The sequence below is a fragment of the Rhinoraja longicauda genome, chromosome 2, assembly GCF_053455715.1.
Source record: "Rhinoraja longicauda isolate Sanriku21f chromosome 2, sRhiLon1.1, whole genome shotgun sequence".
NCBI lineage: Eukaryota > Metazoa > Chordata > Chondrichthyes > Rajiformes > Arhynchobatidae > Rhinoraja > Rhinoraja longicauda.
The window spans coordinates 71,624,979-71,648,614 of record NC_135954.1 but is presented as its reverse complement, the minus strand read 5'-3'; the positions used below and the strand labels follow the sequence as shown (position 1 = coordinate 71,648,614).

The 23,636-nt window shown below is 41.3% G+C and overlaps 1 protein-coding gene across 7 annotated transcripts in view; it reads right to left on the bottom strand.

The window, feature by feature from the left end:
• The window catches only part of slc4a7 (solute carrier family 4 member 7), a 90,865-nt gene that overhangs the window by 17,483 nt on the left and 49,746 nt on the right, over positions 1 to 23,636 (bottom strand). For all 7 annotated transcript variants that reach the window (XM_078420843.1, XM_078420795.1, XM_078420804.1 and 4 more), the window contains 11 exons: positions 22,696 to 22,783; positions 22,153 to 22,299; positions 19,308 to 19,411; positions 16,051 to 16,225; positions 8,282 to 8,415; positions 6,598 to 6,843; positions 5,767 to 5,872; positions 5,253 to 5,414; positions 3,492 to 3,605; positions 1,528 to 1,689; positions 221 to 472 (listed from right to left, as the gene is read on the bottom strand). In XM_078420843.1, the coding sequence (XP_078276969.1) occupies positions 221 to 472; positions 1,528 to 1,689; positions 3,492 to 3,605; positions 5,253 to 5,414; positions 5,767 to 5,872; positions 6,598 to 6,843; positions 8,282 to 8,415; positions 16,051 to 16,225; positions 19,308 to 19,411; positions 22,153 to 22,299; positions 22,696 to 22,783 (1,690 nt within the window). The remainder of the gene's footprint in view (positions 1 to 220; positions 473 to 1,527; positions 1,690 to 3,491; positions 3,606 to 5,252; positions 5,415 to 5,766; positions 5,873 to 6,597; positions 6,844 to 8,281; positions 8,416 to 16,050; positions 16,226 to 19,307; positions 19,412 to 22,152; positions 22,300 to 22,695; positions 22,784 to 23,636) is intronic.

The window sequence follows — 23,636 nt, the reverse complement described above, 5'->3', positions numbered from 1 at the left end:
TCCTGTCTTGTTCTATGTTCTAACCTAGAAGTAACTCGACATTCCAGAAATAATCGTGACTAGAATGTGTGTTTTCATAGAGATTTCAGATTATTTCGTGAAAAATTATGGATTTTCAATGTTTGTTTAAAACCTGAAACAATGTATTAGTTTTGGCCCGAAACATCAATGTGGAAATTGTCACAAGATGCCAGCCAATATCCAATACTTTCCATCTTACCTTCAGAATAGAAGTCATGAAGACAGACAGTCCCATTAGAACGAATATCAGTAAGCCTGTAACTCTCTGCTCTCGGATACCCAGGAATTTAGGTTGTTCACCAGGAGCTGAACACTCCGATTCCACCTTTAAGCTGTTGACATGGCTGATAGAGAGGACAGTGGCAGCCACAAACCAAGGAAGGCCCATAATTGAGCATACTCCCAGCATAATAGCTACCATCAACAAATCAAGATGATAACCACAACCTTTCTGCAAAACAGCAACCAGAATATCAGCATTTAACTATATGTACAAACTAACATTAATGTACAATACAAAAAAAGATGCTTTCACGTTAGTAAAAGACCAGTGACACTAGGAAAATAAAAAAAAAGTGTCTTACATGCTCCATTTGCAACTCTAGGGAAAAAGTGCAGGGGAATTATACAGGGAAAATTATACAGGGAAAATTCTACTTTTGACATGGAGTTGAAAGGCTGAATAATCTTGTTTTATGATACCAGCAATACTTGCTACCAAATTAAGAAACCATGCATGTCTTGTGGAAAACAAAAGTAACTCACTGCTCCCAAATGAGGGAAAACTGCAAAGGTGTTCACAGCTTTCAATGGGGAAAGATCCACCAGTAGCCAGAAGAAGTACAAACGCAAGAAAAAGCCAAGAGCCAAAGCCATATTGTCAATCATTCAATGCAGCTTTTAATGGTTTTGTCACTCATTAAACACATGGCCAATGCTCATGGATAAAATTGTCCTGTTGACCTCACTGCATTTGAAATTGTACAGAAGGGACTGCATTTATTTAAATAATTTCAAATCTACCAGCTTCTGATCACTACATTTTAGGAAAGACATGAAGATCCTACAGAGGGTTCAAGTACGAGTTACTATACTATCACATCTGAAAACACGAAGCAAATTTAGAAAAAGATTTAACACTACAGGTCCTCCTGAGCTTATGTCCAAATGATGAGCATTCTGGATCTGTGTCAAGCAGAGTTGGATGAGCTGAGCAGATTCACTTGCTCACTCACTCACTGAGTCAGTGAACCAGATGAACCAGCTCTTCCCACACCTGCTCGCTCTCCCATTAGAGCTGTTTCTTTGATCCCAGGCATTGCTTTTGTTTAATTCTGACTTACGAATATTTCGGGATATGAATAGTTCTCAGGAATGGGGCCCTGTCATTAGCTGGGGACTTTCAGTTGCTTCCATAAAAATATTCACAAATATAAATAGTACTTTTAAAAAGGCAGGTGAGGTAGATAGTCCACACCCATCTTAACTGCCATAAGTTTTAAATACCTTCAGCTTGTGCTCTTTTCTATTGACAATAACTGCAGTGATCTGCTGATCCATGAAGATAAGGATAGTGCATAGTAAAGCTGGTATGAAAGCAGCAAGCATTGTCCACCATTGGTTCTTTCCAAGTGGATCAATAAACCAACCTCGGTCTTTTCGGGTAGGCTGCAAGGGAAAAAGAAACCAAAGTTATTAAATTGTTAAATGTTTTAAAGTTAATGGCAAGGTATCATGCAAGTCAATAAGAAGCTGAAAATGGCCTAAAGGGAATACATTTATTTAGATAATTTGATTATTTAATTACCACATTTTAGGAAAGATGTGAAGATACAAGAGAGATGCATGCAAGATTTCCTACCACAGTTCCAGCATTGAGAAGTTGTAAGGTTCGACATGAGAATTTAAGATTGTTTCTCCCTGGAGGAGAGAGGGGAAATCTGATAGCAGGTTACAAGTTTGGATGGGAAGCCGTTTCCATTAAAGGATGATGTAAAGACCAGGAAGCACGATTTTGGTTATAAAATAAAGTGGCGTAAGGAAACACATTTTTATTCCTAAAAGTTATGTTCGAGAATTCACAGTCTGTAGGTGCAGGTCAACCAGTGAGAAAAAAAATTGGATAAGCACAACAGAAAACACTTTGTGAAGCCATAGGAAAGGACAGAGGAATAATACTACTCTATTTAGAACTGGCCTCCTTTTGTGCCTTGACAATTTTTGAGATTCTATGAATATTTTTCAAACTTAGTTCCTGACAGTTGTAAATAAATAAATTTTATCGTTAGTTCGTAAGTATTACAATTGGAGCTCAAAAGGTCTGAGAAATCTGCTCTAGAAGGATGAAATGTAAAACCCTTTGTCTCAATTATTCTAGCGTTCATACACCGATCAGCCAAAACATTAGGATCTGATGAGCCAAAATGTTATGACCACCTGTCTAATATGCTGCTGGTCCTCTGTGTGCAGCCCCATACGCAGCAGGGTGCGATGCACTGTCCCTCTTCGGACCACTGTCCGTACGTACTCACCAATGCTGACCAGGAGCACTCCACAAGCCTTGCCGTTTCAGAGATGCTCTGACCCAGTCGTCAGGCCATAACAATTTGGCCCTTGTCAAAGTCGCTCAGGTCTTTACTCCTGCCCATTTCTCCTGCATCCAACACATCAATCTGAAGAACTGACTGTTCACTTGCTGCCTAATATATCCCACCCCTTGACAGATGCCATTGTAACAAGATAATCAATGTTATTCACTTCACCTGTCAGTGGTTATAATGTTTTGGTTGACCAGTGTATATGATTGAATCTAGGAAGTCTTAACTCAACAGTTTTATGGATCCACTTCATAAACAAAAGCAACTTATCAGGTAGGATGAATTTATGTGTGTCATGATTCAATTAGTCTTGATGCCACCCATAAGCACTTTGGTGTTTTGCATGTAACTACAATCCTTTTCTCCATACTGTAATATTGTTCTGACCAGACATCGAGAACATCAAGTACCATGAAGGCAAATGATTTCATTCATTTGGTATTTGTATTTATAACGTGCACTTACTAGAGGACACAAATTATTCTTGGTTCTAGGTTTCACATTGTGTTAATTAGTGCAATCAAAACTGAAACTCCAGATGTATAAATGCAGTTTATATGAACCAATTTATTTTCAGGGCAAAAAAAGATTGAAAAATGATTGGATTAATTATTTTGCACTTTGTTAAAAATAAACAATAAGTAAATTATCTTCTGAAGCAGGGTTTATTCCAAAATAAAATCAATATTAGTATTTCAAAATAAAATCTTCACAAGTACTCAAGTTATCATGATTGTAAACATGATTTAAAAATTCATACTTCACATATTTTTTTGGAAGTGGATTTACAAGCATTTTCTAACATAAATTATGAGTTCATCAAACTAATTATTTCAAAATAGTCTGGTGATAGTGAAAAAACAAAGCTGTTACCTCAAACCGGTCTGGTACTGCAAGTTTTGGTGAAGGTACACCAACAAGAAAATCAATCAATGCCATAGTAAGGATGGTAAGAAACACAGCAAAATCACTGATGATGGCTCTCACCTACAATAATAAAGAACAACATATGTTAAATACATTGTTTTTATTAAAAAAATAACTCCACAGCCAAAAGGTAACAATGCTAACAGTAACACAATACTGGCTAACTAAAATATGGTGATGAGGGCAATTGTGTCTCATTTATAGCAAGGTTTTATTTTTACTGAAAAGGTGGCATAGTATTAAACGAGCTACTGTTTAGCTTATTTTAGAGATTCAGCGCGGAAACAGGTCCTTCGGCCCACCGAGTCCAGACCGACCAGCGATTCCCGCACATTAACACTACTGACGTCCTCCGTTCAGGAAAGATGTACCCTAACTAAATAATTCAATTGCACTGCCCAAATTTCCAAATGGCAAGGCGGCACCTGACCATTTAATATTGTGGGCAGGAAATGCAAGTTCATTAGTATTTGAAGTACACCATCAGCCCTATTGAAATAAATAAATAAATAGACGGACAGATCCCAGGCCTTATTTACACAGCACCTGAAGCTGTTAGCACTTCTCCGAAACCCATAAATTCCAGATCATTACCATTAGAAGAGGAGAAAATGCAGGAGCAGAGCTGCATTGCCATTAAATAATATCCGGTCTGACCTTCTACCTCTTGTACCAACTATACATTCAATTCCTATAATATCTAAAAATGTATGTCGTGATTTTCCCAGTGGTGAATTCCAAAGATTATGGATGAAGGAATTTCTTCTTATCTCAGTATTGAATGCCTAACTTCTAATTCTAGATACACCATCCAGGGGAAACATCAACTCTGCATTTACCCTATCAAGCCCCTTTAACAAATTAACTTCACATTCTTCTAAACATTGAAGCATGAAGAGCTATTCTGCTTAAATTCTTCTCAAACTTTAATTCTTCACTTTGCTCCCTCAAATACACTTCCTTGGGTAAGGAGACACGACGTGTATACAATATTCTAGATACAGCATGGAAGGAAACAATCTCTTCGACCCAACTTGCCCATGCCAACCAAGATGCCCAATCTACGTTATCCCACCTGTCCACGTTTGGCCCATATCCCTCTAAACCTTTCCTATCCATGTACCTGTCCAAGTCTTTTAAATGTTGCTATAGTACCTGCCTCAACTTCCTCCTCTGGCAGCTCGTTCCATATACCCACCACCCTCTGTGTGAAAGACAGTATGGATAATGGTCTCAGAGTAATAGTGTGGATACACACCATATTATAGAAGCAATGGTACAGTAAAGCTCTGAAATTTCAGTATCTTCAGGATTTATAAATTTGTTACTATTTTTAAAAGGTATTTGGATGACTAAATGAGCAACTAGAATTAGTTTAGATAGCCAGAAAGGTCAGTACAGATGCGGTGGGCCAAAGGGCCCAATTATGTTCTGTGGGAGTGTGGGAATGAGGTCCCTGAGTGTGTAAAAGGTTCACAGGGATAGGACCCAATGAGTTTAAGAAGGAGTGTGGGAAACAAGGCCACAAAGATTTTAAATAGAGCACAGGAGACAGAACCAGGTGAGGCAGACCTGAACATGAACCAATGGGTTTAATGTAACATTGGATGCGGAATATCGGCGTTTTACTCTAGGATTTGGGAGAGCTGGACTTTTTAAAGCAGATAAAGTTTCCTAAATATTTTTAAAAATCACTCCATACTTTACCTTTGTTGGGAAATAATGTTTAGTTTTGAATTGTTTCAGGAAGGAACAAAGAAAAAATGTTGAAAAGAATAGAATGATTGACCAGAAGAGAACATCAGGAACATAAGGCCCATGTTGGCCGCAGGCTGGACCAACAAACATCCCATCATATGCATGGCATTCCTGAGGAAAGGCACACAAAAATGTAACTAATTGCGAGAAAAAAGTTAAAGCATTCACAACTTTCAGTAATGCATGATACATATGTAATCACATTAAAATGTTCATTGCAATGATTATTTTTAAAACTTATTCAAACATGCAATTTGCTTGAAGATGGACATAATATGCTGGAGCGGGACAGGCAGCATCTCTGGAATGGGTGGTGGAATGGATGATGTTTCGGGTCGAGACCCTTGCTTTGTCTCATTCAGTTGATGGGCTTTATTAACAATTAGAGTAATTTAATAATTGGAACATTCAAATTTTAAAACAAACCAATCGATGCATAAAGATAGCCAACCCCTGTACTCACTGAAACTGTGAGATTCCTCCATGAAACGTTATCTGCAGAAACATTCTTTTGGTGCCACATTTCTAGCGTTTTATTGGAAGGATTAGATGGTTCAGCACAGCCACACCTAAGAAAGTATTTTTACCCAAAAAATAAAATTTAAAAACATTACTGAAAGCATTGGTCAGATCTCAGTTAAACTACTGCATGCAGTTCTGGTCCCCTCACAGTAACGCTGGAGAGGGTGCAGGGAAGATTTACAGGATGCTGCTGGGAATGGACAGTTACAGCAATAATTAAAGATTCAAGAGACAATGTCTGCTTTTCCAGGAGCAGTGGAATTTAAAAAGGGACATGACAGAGGGGGATGAAATTATGAGGGGTACAGAAAGGGTAGATTGCAGGAAACGTTTTCCCATTTCAGAACCTTTCTCCATATTTTCATCAACCGAGGTCAATGCAGAATAGAACAAAGAAATGCATTTCTCTTCTGTGACATCTCTCCCGCATGACCCAGACTCAAAGCATAGGCCTGACCCACTTTACCTCAAGGCATAGACCCAAGCCCTCTATACCCAACTCCCTCCCTTGCAACTCAAAGCATAGGGCCATTTATATGCCATAGTTCTGTTGAAGGGTCTTCAACCTGAAACATTAATCACATATCACATTACCACATGAATTATCCCACAGATTTTCTGTTTTTATTTCAGGACCAACCCTTGCCCTTAGTCTTGCTCAGGGCTCATGCTCAATTCTTCTCCCTCCCTCACGGACTTAATGTGCATAGTCACAGAATATACATGTCAAAATTACATTAAACAAAGAAAAATGTCAAATGTTTCTGCTTACGAGTAATGAGTAAGTGCCTCTAGATTAGACTTCATGTTATATGGGTATTTCTCTCCCAAATCAAAGAGCTTCTCCAATGCTTCATAAATGAATATAATGCAAATAAGAGCAGCAAAAGCCTCTTCTGTGAAGCGAGTTATGTAGCAAACTAGGCTACTCGAATCAGTGGCGACCAATGCCATACATAGAAATGCAGTCCACAGTCCGATGCTGGCACGGAGTGAGAGATATGAAAGTTCATATTCCCTGGTGGAAGAAAAAGGTAATAGTCATATAATTGATGATAAAATACAAATTCCATGTGTATCCTGTCTAACATGCATCTGCATCACTACAAATGATGGAACCATTTTCTTCATTACTGAAGATTGATGATTTCTGATATTCAGCAAGCCAAGACATGAAGATCTCGTACATCTTCAGTTCACAAAGTAATTTCCAAATATTCCTTTCTGTACCAGTTGAAATTTTGCCCACCCAAATAATTTTGCTTCTGAGAAAAGGAACCTACAAAATTCTCAAAAACATCCTTGGCTTCTGAAGGAACCATATCTTTTAGGAGCATATGAAATTCAAATTAAAAAATGTGGCTACAAGAGCATGTTGGAGTCTAGGAATCCAACGTGGGAAACTAAGCCTCTAACCCCCCCAAAAAACAGTCATTTGATTTGGCCAGCATCGTTGTGGCATTTTTAGAATACCTTCATCTGCGAGAGTGATGCAAACTATAGCTCATCAACCTCAGTAAGTTTATCATAGATTTGGAAGGACTCATAGCGCACCTTTTCCTTATTGTAAGGCTTCTGTTGAAGGATAGCTCCTGTTCACAAAGCAATTTCTACAACCTACCCAGAATTGGAGATGAACTGTAGCTCCCAATGGAAACTTTAAATACTAATATCATCTTAGCCATCTCTAAAGATATTACCAGTTACGCAATGCAGCCAGCCAGTTCCAAAACGGGGCTTCCCCTCTTCCATTGTAGATGAGGCTCTCACTGGGGCCTCCTCTATATCCCGCAGCTCCGCTCTTGCTCCCCCTCCCCCCATTCGTAACAAGGAGCGAATCCCCCTTGTCCTCACCTTCCACCCCTTCAGCCAGCGTATCCAACAAATTATCCTCCAACATTTCTGTCACCTCCAACGGGATCCCACCACTGGCCACATCTTCCCATCTCCTCCCCTTTCTGCTTTGCGCAGAGACCGTTCCCTCCGTAACTCGTTCCCTCCACTCATCCCTTCCTACCCAAATCAAATTGTGAAAGGAATAATAAATGTTCAGAACAGGAGGAATGACTTCACTGCTTTCCTTGTAATATTTCACATTCGTATGAGAACACTATCAAACCTATCTTTAATATCTCATTTGGAAGATGGTATCTCTGACTGTGTCAAAAGTGTCACCTTTAATTTTTGTGGTCTGAGAAATTGTGGACTCCAAAAGAATTCCAGAAGATTTGAATCCACAAATGTCTAGCTTAGTCTAGAGTGTTACCCTCCAACCACATGTTTTCCTCACCTACCAATGTTATGCTTATACTTTGCTCTACTTTATGCTTATACTCCACAATGCAAATTTCAATTCTGGAGGGAAAAGCAGACATACATGCAAAATAAAAGTTACCCTCATTGTGACAAGGTGAAAGTGTTTTAATGGAAATAGTAAAATATATTTTTTAACTTACTTGCAGAATTTGAATAATATTTTTTCAAACACCAACACAGGTCCTGTACTTCCCAAAATGGTAAGTGGCTGTCCAGCAAACAAAGAGTAGACAATTCCTGTCATTGAAGCTCCAAAGAGAGATTCCATGGCACTCTACATGGGCAGAATAAAACAAACAGAGCAAGGATTGGGTTAAGAAAGGTTTACATTATTGTCATAGGGTCATGTGACATGAGCAGAAGAAGGCTATTCGGCCCATCAAGTCTGCTCCACCACTCAATCATGACTGATCTATCTCTCCCTCCTAAAGGAACGTCCTTTAATTCTGAGGCCATGACCTCCAGTGCTAGACTCTCCCACTAGTGGAAACATCCTCTCCACATCCATTCTATCCAAGCCTTTCACTATTCGGTTAAGTTTCAATGAGGTTCCCCCCCTCATCCTTCTAAACTCCAGCGAGTACAGGCCCAGTGCCATCAGACGCTCATCATATGTTAACCCACTCATTCCTGGGATCATTCTTGTAAACCTCCTTTGGACAGTCTCCAGAGCAAGCACATCCTTCCTCAGATATGGTGCCCAAAATTGCTCACAGTACTCCAAATGTGACCTGATCAGTGCCTTAAAGAGCTTCAGCATTACATCTCTGTTTTTGTATTCTAGCCCTCTTGAAATAAATGTTAGCATTTATTGTGCATCAGCAAACACTGACTAATAAATCTTTAATACAATTTTGGCAGTGTCTTTTACTAGTTTAACAAACACAGTGTGATATCATGAGAGGTAGAGTCATAGAGGGGAGATACATTTCCTCCCGGTGGATGCAACAAGGACTACAAACCATCATGGCGGCCAGCAAAAGACTACAAAACCCATAGTCAGCAGGGCTGCCTGACCTGCTGACACTGATTGCTGCTGACACTGATTGCTGCCCAGCTGAACCAGATGAGCTGATTGCCTCAGTGAGAGAGCTAAATGGGAAGGGAAGCAGTGTATTTAAAAAGAGAGACAACAACTGGGGCAGACAGGGAGAGAAGCAGTGTTTGAGCTATATCTTGTAAGAAGGCAGCAAGCTACAGTTTTGATTTAACTACCTGTTTTGGTTTTGTGTACCTGTCTGCAAACAATTAAGTTTACCTGTTTTTGGAAAAGACTAAATATATGGAATTTAAGTTTGAAAACAAGAACTTTTCTGTCTTCATTTCCAGCACCCACACCTCCCAACCTTCAAGAGAAAAGCTCCCGACCTCTCAAGACATCACAATGGTGGAGAATGCCAAATAAGGAGGGGTGGGTGAGTACGAATGTCCATCAGTGATTTGACTATCCGCTTGGCACAATTGAGAACCAGTGAGAACGACATGGAGGAAATGTTGAAGATGCTGGCTCAGAGTAACCAGCTCCAAATAGAGACGAGCCGGGCTCTTTTGGAGGAACAAAGAAAAGCCAATATGTTGAAAGAAGAGGAACTCAGGTTACAGAGGATCCAGTCTCAAGGAGCGGGGCCATTAACCACCAACCCGAGGGTCCGTGCCAGTGATTTTATTCCTAAAATGGGACCCACCGATGATCCAGAGGCCTATCTCCATGCATTCGAGACTACTGCAACCAGAGAAAAGTGGCCTAAAGACCAGTGGGATGGTATCCTAGCCCCGTTCCTAGCCGTGGAATTACAGAAAGCTTTTCAAGACTTGGACAGTACAATAGTGAATAACTATGACATCTTGAAGCAGAAAATATTGAGCAGAATAGGACTTACAAAGTTTGGAATGGCTCAGCGTTTCCATAATTGGGGTTTTAGGAATGACCAACCCCACCGGACTCGGATGCATGAACTTATTCGTATTACAAAGAAGTGGCTTGATCCTGATAAAAACTCTGCAGTAGCCATTGTGGAAGCCATTGTTGTGGATCGATATTTACGTGCTCTACCCTATGAGGCAAAAAGGGTTATCGGCCACAGTGCTCCTGTTGCAGCTAGTGCCTTAGTGGATGCAGTTGAACAGTTTCAGGCTACTAATGAAATGCTCAGCATGGGGGGAAAAAGAGCAACCTATCGTTCAAGGACGTCAAGCAAATCCTCGGCCACAGCCCCAAAAACCCATACAGGGCAACCCAACCAGACAGGTTAATGTACAGGGATTATATCAGGCTGAACAAAGGAGAAAAATCCTGGACAGGGACACCAGAAGATGCTACAGATGTGGGGAAATGGGTCATATTTCATGGCAATGTGACAAAGTGGATGAATTGATGCCCACTGCAGACTCCTGGCAGCCAACCCACAAACCTTTATGCTGCCTTGATGGAGGGTGCTGAACACCCAGCTTTTATGTGCCCTGTGAAGCTAAAGAACCAAGATGTGGAAGCTTTGCTGGACTCGGGGAGTAATTTCACACTAGTTCACAAATCTTTAATAGATGAAACAGACTTGCTGCAGGAAAAGACCCGACCCGTCTCCTGCGTCCATGGTGACACTCGTGAGTATCCTACTAGTAGTTTGAAGCTAGTCACAACCCAAGGCATATGTGAAGTCAACGTAAGGGGTTTTGGATGCCCTGCCAGTCCCACTCTTAATAGGACGAGACTGCCCCCTGTTCCACAGACTCTGGAGGGAAATACAAGAGAGACGATCTAGGGAGACATCACTGCCCAGAGGTAAGAACAAGCATAAGAGAAGCAGTCCTAAGAATAGGTCCAGTGCTAGTTTAACGCCTACTTCTCCTCCAGTAAATGCTCTCCTGGGCGCGGTAGCATCATCCAGTGATACGGGGCCGGCTTCTGAAGGGGAAGGGCCGCAAGGAGACAATTGGCCATCATCAAGTAAGGATTCCAACCGGGTAGCAGACAGACCACCCCCGCTTTCAGGCCAGTATGGTACTGCTCAGCTCAAAGATCCTACATTGATAAATGCTTTAAAAAATGTTAGAGTACTAGAGGGTGTGGACCAGGGGCCGGGAAGTGGTTTAACTTACCCTCATTTTGCTATAAAGAATGGGCTTCTGTACCAGATGAAAAAAGGGCAAGATGAGGTATCAGAGCAGTTGTTAGTGCCAAAAGCTTTTCGTCTCACAGTGTTACAACTGGCCCATACACACTTGCTCGGGGCACATCTAGGAGTGGAAAAAACAAAAGACAGAATTCTGCAGAGGTTCTTTTGGCCAGGCATCCACAAAGAAGTTGAAAATTATTGCCGTAGTTGTCCAGAATGCCAGCTCACTGCCCCCCGGCCCTCATTTAGGAATCCCCTTATCCCACTACCAATCATTGAAGTCCCCTTTGAAAGGATTGGGTTAGATATTGTGGGCCCCCTACCCAAAAGTGCTCGGGGGCATCAGTATATTCTGGTCCTGGTAGACTATGCTACCTGTTATCCCGAGGCTGTACCCCTCAGAAAGGCTACAGCCCAGCATATCTCAAAGGAACTGTTCCTCCTGTGCAGTAGAGTAGGGATTCCAAAAGAAATATTAACAGACCAGGGGACCTCTTTCATGTCTCGTGTCACCAAGGGCCTGTGCTCCCTCCTAAGGATCAAGCACCTCAGAACATCAGTATACCACCCTCAAACTCACGGTCTGGTAGAGAGGTTCAACAAGACCCTTAAAGCCATGCTAAGGAAGGCAATTGAAAGAGATGGGCGCAACTGGGACCAGCTCCTTCCGTACGTGATGTTTGCAGTTAGGGAGGTGCCCCAAGCTTCTACAGGCTTCTCACCCTTTGAGCTCCTATACTGTCACAAACCCAGGGGGCTTCTTGACCTAGCTAAAGAAGCATGGGAGAAAGAGCCTTGTCCTCACCGCACTGTTATTGAACATGTGGAGGCCATGAAAGACAGGGTGGCTACTATCTATCCTATTGTCAGAGAACATATGGAAAAAGCTCAAAGGTAACAGCAAGCATCCTACAACCGCCCTGCACAGCCCCGAGTTCCAGCCAGGCGACCGGGTTCTAGTTCTGGTGCCCACTGTTAAGTGTAAATTTTTAGCCACTTGGCAGGGGCCATACGAAATCATCGAAAAGGTGGGAGAGGTAAACTACAAGGTAAAGCAACCGGGAAGGAGAAAACCAGAACAGACTTACCACGTGAACCTGTTGAAAAAATGGCACCTGGCAGAGGTTCTATTAAGTTGTTTACCCCCAAAAGAGTCAGGAGCACCACCAAGAGATGACATAAAGGTGGGCCCAGAGCTGTCACCCCAGCAACGTCAAGAGTGCATGGAGCTGGTTGACCGTAACCAAGATGTGTTCTCGGCCAAGCCGGGCACTACACATCTTGCGGTACATGAAATTTGCACTAAGCTTGGAAAGGTAGTCCATCAACGGCCCTATAGAGTTCCAGAAGCCCATAAGGAAACAATTAGAGAGGAAAGTAAAAAGATGCTTGAACTAGGAGCTATTGAAGAATCTCATAGTGCCTGGGCAAGCCCAATTGTACTGGTCCCCAAACCTGATACGTCGACTCGATTCTGCAATGACTTTAGAAAACTAAATGGTGTCTGAGTTCGACACTTACCCCATGCCCCTGGTAGATGAACTAATAGACCTTCTGGGAATGGCTCGCTTCATCACAACCCTTGACCTCACAAAGGGGTACTGGCAAGTTCCGCTTTCCCTAGAATCCCGAGAGAAAACAGCCTTTGCAACAAGTGAAGGGCTTTTCCAGTACACCAAGTTACCATTTGGTCTACACGGAGCGCCTGCCACCTTCCAGCGGCTGATGGACCGGGTCCTGCGGCCCCACAAAGAATATGCCGCAGCCTATTTAGATGACATAGTGATACATAGCACAGATTGGGAAAGTCATTTGCCCCGAGTACAGAAGGTACTGGATGCTCTTCGGGTAGCAGGTCTCACAGCCAATCCCCGCAAGTGCAGGCTAGCCTATAGTGAAACAGAGTACCTTGGTTACACAATAGGGCATGGCCTTGTTAAACCTCAAGATGCTAAACTAAGGGCCATCCAAGATCGGCCACGACCTGTATCAAAGAGACAAGTAAAAATCCTTTATAGGCATTGCAAACTACTATAGACGCTTTGTTCCCAACTTCTCTGATCTAATTGCCCCCCTAACAGATCTGACAACTAAAAGACAGTCCCGAATGGTGAAATGGTCACAGGAAGCAGAGGAAGCTTTCACCAGCCTGAAGAAGGCCTTGTGTTCCCACCCAGTTCTGGCTGTCCCAGACTTCAACAAGGAGTTTGTTGTTCAAGTAGATGCCTCAGAGGTGGGTCTTGGGGCGGTACTCTCTCAGATACAGAAGGGTGAGGAGCACCCAATCCTCTACAGTAGCAGAAAGCTTTTGGCCCATGAGAAAAGATACTCTACACCGGAGAAAGAATGTCTGGCAGTTAAGTGGGCCCTTGAAACCCTTCGCTATTACCTTATTGGGTGCAAATTCACTCTACTCACAGACCATGCTCCTTTGCAGTGGATGTCAAGAAATAAAGAAACAAACAGTCGGGTAACAAGATGGTTTCTCAGCCTCCAGGCTTTTAACTTCTCGGTTGTCCACAGGGCAGGTCGGAAACATGGGAATGCAGATGCCCTTTCCCAAAGAGACGTCCTGTGGGCCTCCTTCCCCAGTCCGGAGGCCTCAAGTCAGGGGAGGGGGAAATGTGATATCATGAGAGGTAGTCATAGAGGGGAGATACATTTCCTCCCGGTGGATGCAACAAGGACCACAAACCATCATGGCGGCCAGCAAAAGACTACAAAACCCATAGTCAGCAGGGCTGCCTGCCCTGCTGACACTGATTGCTGCTGACACTGATTGCTGCTGACACTGATTGCTGCCTAGCTGAACCAGATGAGCTGATTGCCTCAGTGAGAGAGCTAAAAGGGAAGGGAAGCAGTGTATTTAAAAAGAGAGACAACGACGGGAGCAGACAGGGAGAGAAGCAGTGTTTGAGTTATATTTTGTAAGAAGGCAGCAAGCCACAGTTTTGATTTAACTACCTGTTTTGGTTTTGTGTACCTGTCTGCAAACAATTAAGTTTACCTGTTTTTGGAAAAAGACTAAATATATGGAATTTAAGTTTGAAAACAAGAACTTTTCTGTCTTCATTTCCGGCACCCACACCTCCCAACCTTCAAGAGAAAAGCTCTCGACCTCTCAAGACATCACAACAGAAAATGTTAATAACACTCAGCATGTAAAGCATCATCCATGGTGAGAGAAACACTGTCAACGATTCAATTTATTCATTTTCAACAGAACTGAAAAAGTGAGAAAGCAAGTTGTTTTAAGTTGCAACAAGGGGAATGAGTGGAGAGGGAATGTACAACAAGGGTGCACAACAAAGTTGTCAAGAAAACAGTTAATTAAAAAAACTGACAGTTAGAGACATATGGCAAATAAAGAACAGTTAAAACAAACAAAAACAGTGTTCTCTCCATCTTTTCAATTTTGCAAACTAAAACACTTGTTTTCTCACTTTTCCTGCTTCCAAGAAGGGTATTTGATCTGAAGCTTTACTGTGTTTATCTCTTCATGCTGGTAAATACTTCTAGCATGTTCTGTTTTGTTTTTAATTTCCTGCATCCGTATTTTGTCATTCCTTTTATATTTTAAGTTAATTAAATGTTGCAAGCACATCCTCTTCAATTTAAGACAAATTATTCAAGACAATTAATATAACTTGGTTGTTTGAATACTTACTGATGCACCAATAAGATTCTAGACACAGCCAACTTGCGGCATATGTCTTAAACGCAAAATGGTATTTTAGTAAAACATTATAAAAAACTTTTATACATTTATAAGAGTCATTTTATAACTTTTATAAAATAAGTTTATAAAAGTTTATAAATACTTTATAAAGTATAAAGAATTTGAACATTATAAGTACAAATACTATTGGAAATATTTTACTGATATTCAATTGCCTTTATTAAGATGGATACAAGGAAGAGCAAATCTTCCTCTCCGACTGAGTCATTCCCAAACTCAGAATGTTGTAGTGGATTGGTTAAAGATAATATTTTTAGACTATACTCTTGAAGCTGTTCACTTTTAATCAACACATTTTCTCTTTTTATTACTTTATAGCTATGTGAACAGTTTATATTGTTATAGATTATATGACACAACTTGCCTAGATGATTTTAATGTGGACCTCAAAATATAATTAGAAAAATGTTTTATTAAAGACAGTTGTAGATTAACAACAACTCCAAGCAAAAACAATTTTACTGGATTTCACTTGATATTACTCAATAACTTGGTTACAATAATAATTGTTACATTATTGATCATGTAATATATTATACTGTTGCAATATAATTGCTCTTCAAGGTCATAATCAGATATGAGAATATTACTTCATGTCATTCATTGCGCCAAATTTAAATATGCTTGTCAATTTCAGGTTCCCGTGCAAATTTGTACAGCATTTGATAACTGGTGTCTGCTCAATGATACACTATTATTAACATATTAAATTAGAGATTAAATTAAAGATTATGTGCTGTAAATTCAGAAAAAAACACCTGCAAAACTAGTTTAAATGCACATATATTTAATAGCGACAGAAGTAGTCCAGTGAGCTCATGCCAGGTAGTTTGGTTATTCATGGAGACTATCTCCCCCATTTATTTGCACTAGTTTCACACTATTTCCAAAACACTGCTAAACACAAGAAAACCACAACATGCCCTTCCACACTCCAAGGTATCACTAATAAATAATTAATTGGTAACTTAATTGGTAACTTTCAGACTGAAAAACAATTGTGGCATAAACAGGACACATAACTACAAATTTTTAAAAATTAGTTTCAGATACATACTATTCTATTTTCTGTTGCTTCCCCAAGTAGTCCTCCAAAAGTGATGACAGGAGACATGCAAGCACAATAAAGAAATAGAATGGAAGCTAGGCACTGGAGATTAATTGCATCCTTGAAGTCACTCAGGTAGAATGGCGACTTCCTTTTAATATCATGGATTAATCCACCAAAGATCCTGTGAAATAAATGTAGTAGTTTATACAAAATTTAGGAATTCAGCAGCTTAATTCAAATGTATACAACAGTTTGCAGCAACACTTGCCTTAGTCCTTCAAAGTAGGGCAAAGATATTAGAAATGTCAGTCACTGTTGACACACCGAGCTTGCCCCACTCGCCTGCGACTGGCCCAAATCTCTCCAAACCTTTCCTATCCATATATCTGTCCAAGTGATTTTTAAATGTAATTATCACAAAATGCTGGAGTAACTCAGCGGGTCAGGCAGCATCTCTGGAGAGAAGGAATGGGTGACGTTTCGGGTTGAGACCCTTCTTCAGACTGATGTCATGGGGGGCGGGACAAAGAAAGGATATAGGTGGAGACAGGAAGACAGTGGGAGAACTGGGAAGGGGAGGGGAAGAGAGGGACAGAGGAGCTATCCAAAGTTAGAGAAGTCAATTTTCCTACCGCTGGGCTGTTACCACATAGTTAAATGTCTTTTCATCATCTAGTTGAACATAATTACTATAGGCAAAGTGTGTTGATCCACAAGAATGCCCAGTTTAATAGGAGAACATTGCGCAAGCAACTACTTTAAATTGCATCTTGACAGGTTTCCAATGTCTTGTTATGTCTCCACCTATCCAAATGGAAAAATTACCAGTTCTTATTTGACAAAGAAAGCAAATTCTTGGAAAATTTGAAAAAACAACATCTGCTGTTCCTCAAGTTTGCTTTGGGTTTCAGTGTAGGAGGCAACCTCAGTTTTCTATCTGGACCTGTTGTCCAAAGTGCCAGTTTCTTTGCTGCACTGTTCTATGCCCTATCACAAGGGATTAGTTTCATTTGGCATCATATTCGGCAGAGGCATTGTGGACTGTAAGGTCTGTTCCTGTGCTGCACTGTTCTATGTTATCCATCTGTGGTTGTTTTTCCCACCCCATTAGCAGTCTTTGATCTACTATTTGTAACACATTACATATCTTTGGCAGCTACAACACTTGCTTGCCTCATAACTCGAGTGTGGACCAACCCAAAGCTGACAGTGAAGACAAAGATAGCAGTCTACAACGCCTGTGTCAACAGCACGTTGCTGTACGGCAGTGAGAGATGGACTACATATGCCAGACTGGAGAGAAGACTCAACACCTTCCACCTTAGAAGCATCTACCGTATCCTGGGTATATCCTGGCAAGACAGAGTGTCCAACGTCAAGATTCTGTCTCGCGCTGGCCTTCCGAGTGTGCACACTCTACTCAGGCAGCGCAGACTGCGGTGGCTGGGCCATGTCCACCGCATGGAGGATGGCCGTATTCCAAAATACATCCTCTATGGAGAGCTGACATCTGGGAGGAGAACTATCGGCCGCCCCCAGCTACATTACAAGGATGTCTGCAAGTGAGATTTGAAGGCGCTTGACATCGATGTGGAGCCCTTGGAGAGCCTTGCAGCTGACCGTACGAGGTGGAGAGGTACCCTGAACCAACATCTCAAAACGGGGGAAGAGAAACTGATGAACGCAGCGGCAGACAAGCGGGCACGCAGAAAGGAGCGCAGCAACTTCAACAGATCAGAGACCACACACAAATGTGACCTTTGCGACAGAGACTGTCACTCCCACATTGGTCTCTTCAGCCACAAGTGACGCTGCTCTAGCCGTGGTGTGGAGCAAGCAGCCAACTAGGAAGCATCACCCATGGTCAGCCATGATCGAGGGGGGGCTAAAACATATCTTTGTCACTTTCTAACTTTACCATTAACAACTCAGCACCACAATAACCTAGACATCAATCAATCACAGATTTGTCCTCCTGCCACCTGTCTCTCTTTCCCAGTTCTGACATAGTCTTTGAACTGCTAACTCTATATTTCTTTCCATAGATGGTAACCGACTTGATGAATGTTTCCAGCATTTTCTTTTTTTGTTTCAGATTTCCAGCATCTGCAACATTTTTCATTATTCTTAGGACCAAAAATGGAAGGGGAGTTGAAGTGTGTTATGAAGAGTGATAAATTAGTTTTCCTACAATGTAAATGACTGATACTACAAAGGGATTATTTAACAAAGTCGCCAGCTACCTGTAAAACGTTTGATCTAGTTTAAAATGAAAGTCATCACACACAATACCTAAAAGATAACTTCCCAACTTTAGAGACCAATTCCAGAATGGAGTCTGGTTAATATTAGTAGAACAGATATGAAGCAAGAAACCTCTGCCAAAACCAACAACAAACAAATGTTCCCACACTTCTTGTACTGCTTTTCTTTTTCACTTTGCCGTCATTTTATTTGTTTGGTTAGAACTTCCAAAGATGTAGCATACTGCCTCAATTAATAAATGAACACAAACAGTCTGGTGCCTTTTACTAGAAGTCATGCAAGGATAAGTTGATTCAATAAGAAAGCCACAGCCGTTAGGAAAATATCGTGTGATTTACCAGTGACTATACTCATGCATTTATAACCGATTAGATGTCATGAATATAGAAAAGGAGGCTGGGACATAAAATATCACAATAAAGATTATCCAGTCTTGCATGTCAAAAATCCTGATTAACTCTCAAGTTACCTGATGCAACCACTAAAAACTAATAATATTTCATTGACTGATTATATCCAATCAAACTTTCTGCAACATTCATGTATGAAGAAAAGATCACTAAGTCTGTAAGTGGCATGACCAATATTATACAAAAATTGAAAGCAGGCTCCAAAAAAATACCTTGGCAATGAGACCAAGTATTATTTGTGTTCTTCTTAACTGTTTTGAAAGGATAGGTCAGCAACTGTGACTGTACAGGAAGATCATACAGAAAATAATTATACAGGAATATGATCCCTTTCATGCCTATCCTGTATTTACAAAGCATTACCATAATCTCACCTTCCCCAAATTCTTAAAAACCTCTATGTCTGGTACAAGATGATACATATAAAGTATAGAAATTTTAAAAAGCCAAAGGCTGCATTAAAGCCTACTGGAATGCTTTTCCATTCATCATTATATTGAACATTAAGGTTCAATAGCCTATATGAAGTAATTTATATTTAGTTTCACAGGAAATATATCCGTAGAGTAATTAATATGCAGAACAAACCTTCCAGTACGCTTAAGTTCTGGCCCAGTGTGATGTTCTTCGTGATTTGTGGCACCATTGGTAATTGTTGGACCATTTGGAAGAGGAGGGCACTTCCGCTTTTCCTTTTCAATTGCATAATACAGAAAAATAATTTAACACAGGTTCAAAGCTAAATTACAACAACACATTCAAAAATATTCAAGGGCTGCTTTGTCTACATAAGTTGAAATATTTGATACCCCTGACACAACAGGTATTGGTAATTGGTGCTGCTTTATTAGTCATGTTTACAGAGATACAATGAAATGTTATGATTTGCATGCTATCCAGTCAAACCGTACAATACAATCTATAGAGAAATTACAAATAAAAAAAGCGCATGGGCAACATTAAGGTAGATTGGGAGATCGGTAGTACAACCTTAGCTTATAAAAGATCGTTCAGTAGTTTCATAACAGCAGGAAAGTTTTACAGCACAAATATTAAACATGTCTAAATGGAACAGGGATTAAATTCGGTGAACAGCTATTGAAAAGTGATAGAAGATATTGTTCCCAAAAGCAAAAAAAAGGGGAAATACCCTTGAAGGGAGAATATTTTTTTTCAGTCAGAGAATTGTAAATCTGTGGAATTCTCTGCCTCAGAAGGCAGTGGAGGCCAATTCTCTGAATGCATTCAAGAGAGAGCTAGATAGAGCTCTTAAGGATAGCAGAGTCAGGGGGTATGGGGAGAAAGCAGGAACGGGGTACTGATTAAAAATGATCAGCCATGATCACATTGAATGGTGGTGCTGGCTCGAAGGGCTGAATGGCCTACTCCTGCACCTATTGTCTATTAATCAAGTCATCTTTCAAATTGCTGACATGCTGAATGTAAATTAATGCAAATGAACTTCCCAAAAATTATCAACTGTAAAAAAAGACAGATTAACCAAGATGCACCATTTTTTAAATGAAAAATATAACCCAAGACCTCAACTGAAACTGCGTAAAAGTTGGTACATTTTCAGCACTTGAGGTAATATACAAAATTTACTTCCCCTACCTGTCTAGCTACTTTTATCAGTATGGGAATGGGGAGTTAAAATGTTTGACAACTGGAAGATCTCATCGACCAAGGCGCAGTGAGCATGTGTTCAGTGAAACACTCACTAAGTCAATCAATAATAGTCCATTTATTTGTCACATACACACAAATGTGCAGTGAAATGAAAGATTACCCACAGTCCAACAATAAGACCAATAAAAATAAGCAATAAAAATAAGCAAGAAACATCCATCACAGTGAGTCTCCTCCAGTCACCTCCTCACTGTGATGGAAGGCCAGAATGTCTTTTTTCTTCCCCTGCTGTCTTCTCCCACGGTCAGGCTGTTGAACTTGCCCCGTCGGGGCGGTCGGGACTCCAGACATTGAAGCCCCCGCCGGGCAGAGAAAATCCCGCGGCCTATTCCAGGCCGCGCCGGACGGTGAAAGGTCCGCAGCGGGCCGACCCAAGCCCCATGATTCGGGGCGGGTGAAGACGCTGCCGCTGCCGGAGCTCCTGATGTCGGCCCCCACCCAGGGGCCTGCGAGCTTCCGACGTCCCCGCGGCCCGCGGCCGAAGAAGCCTCCGGAGACGAGTCGCAGCCGCTCCCGCAGCCTCCGAAGGCAGCCAGCTCCGCAGGTGGTGAGTCCGGTCCGAGAGCTCTGCGAACCAGAGCCCAGGTGGTTCCAGGTGGAGGCCGCCAGCTCCAGGTGTTTGGCCGATGGTAGGCCGCAGCGGGAACGGAGACACCACCCAGAAAATAAAGGTCGGGTCTCCATTCGGAAGAGACAATTTGACAGTCCCCCCCCCACATAACATACAACCACAAAAAAAACTCTACATCATACAATTAAGACAAAAAACAACAAAAAACACAAAAGACAAATGGACTGCAAGCAAGCTGCAGCTGCTAGGGCAGCGCAGGCACACCAGAAGTCTACACTTGATCTTGCTGATATATAGGAGCCCACAGCGGGAACACCGGATAATGTAGATAAGGTTGGAGGAGGTGCAAGTAAACCACTGCCTGACCTGATAGGACTGTTGGGGTCTCTGGATGGAGTCGAGGGAGGAGGTATAAGGATAGGCGTTGCATCTCCTGCAGTTGCAGAAGTCCCTGGGTTTGGGTGGGAACAGATGAGTGAACCAGAGGGTTTCAGAGGGAACGGTCTCTGCAGAAAGCAGGAAGGAATGGAGATGGGAAGATGTGACGAGTGGTGGGATCCAGTTTGCGGTAACGAAAAAGTCGGAGGATGATGGTGTCGTATGTGACAGCTGATGGAATGAAAGGTGAGCATCAGGGGGACTCCGTCTCTGTTGCAACTGGGGGGAGGGGAAGCAAGAGCGGAACTACGGAATCCAGAGGAACTGCGTGTGATGGCCTCATCTGTCTACAAGAGGAGTTTCAATTAGGTTAAGTTCCAGGATGAAGAAGTTGTCTTTTAAACAACAAATAAATAGGTTTAGCCCAGACTTTGCACCAAGGGGATGTTTCCTCTGATAACAGGAATCTAGAATTAGGGGCATACTTCTGGAATAAGTTGACCACTTAGGATTTCTTCTCTCAGAAAATCATTGTTTTTGAATTCTCTACCTTAGGAAGATGCAAAGCTGACATGCTGCATATATTCAAGGCCAAGAAGAGATATTTCAGTCAACCATTACACGAATTGGACACCAAAATGATGCTAAGATCAAGACCAGATCAGGACAGCTATAATCTTAATGAATGTGGAGCAGGCTCGAAGGTCTGTATACTCTATTCATGCTTCTATTTCTTATGTTTATCTAACAGTGAGTAGAAATGTCTATTCATTAGACTGTAATAATGATTCTCACCTGAGAAGGAACACTTTTTGGTGGTTCAATTCGTATTGAAGGATCCCACTCACCCGGTGGGAGTACAGTAACTTGATCTAAAAATTCATCTATTCCTGCCAGCAGGTCCGTACGATCCTTTGCCTTGTAGGCAACATCGTGAAAAATCTTTATATATATATATATACAAAAACATATTTATGATTCCTGTTTTAAGTACAGATTCAGTAAAGATTTCTTACAATTACAATTTTAAAGCTAGTAAAATTATTTAAATTATTTAAGTTTTTAAAGGTTATGGTTCAGCAGACCGAATTTGGCTCCCTAAATACCAGAGATACATAGTAATTATAATGGAATTTATTTACAATTACAATTTATCTATATATTTTCTAAATTAAGGCTAATCTAATAACTGGTCTTTTGTACAAACATTTATTTTACAGATTGAGGATTAGTTTTAATGAATCAAAAGAAACAAGATCACAGCTTCACAAGGTTCGATTTAACATCTATTGCTGTCCCATATAGATGTAGATTTTCCTAGAGAAAAAATAAACTTGCCTCATCTGTCATTAAGGTAGCTATTGATCTCCCGATTTCATGATATTGCTGTGCTTTGCCAGATGGTCCCAACATAAGAAACAAAAATCTGATGGGAAGGAAATTGCATAAGAGACAAATGCCAATTTCTATCATTACATTTTTGCAGATGGCAAAGTATTCATTACTAACATCATAAACAAAATCTTTCTACATGTGTACAGAACTCCCCAATTTCGAGGGAGTGACAATTTGTATCTTTTACCGCTCTCCCAGACATTAGACAATAGACAATAGGTGCAGGAGGAGGCCATTCGGCCCTTCGAGCCAGCACCGCCATTCAATGTGATCATGGCTGATCATTCTCAATCAGTACCCCGTTCCTGCCTTCTCCCCATACCCCCTGACTCCACTATCCTTAAGAGGTCTATCTGGCTCTCTCTTGAATGCATTCAGAGAATTGGCCTCCACGGCCTTCTGAGGCAGAGAATTCCAGATTCACAACTCTCTGACTGAAAAAGTTTTTCCTCATCTCAGTTCTAAATGGCCTACCCCTTATTCTTAAACTGTGGACCTTGTTCACATAACCTGTCCAAGTCACCCTGCAGCCTCATAGCATCTTCCTCACAGTTGACACTACCACCCAGCTTTGTATCATCTGCAAATTTGCTAATGGTACTTTTAATCCCTTCATCCAAGTCATTAATGTATATTGTAAATAGCTGAGGTCCCAGCACCGAGCCTTGCAGTACCCCACTAGTTACTGCCTGCCATTCTGAAAGGGACCCATTTATCCCCACTCTTTGCTTTCTGTCTGTCAACCAATTTTCTATCCATGTCAATGCCCTACCTCCAATACCATGTGCTCTAATTTTGCCCACTAATCTCCTATGTGGAACCTTGTCAAAGGCTTTCTGAAAGTCAAGGTACATCACATTCACCGGCTCTCCCCTGTCAATTTT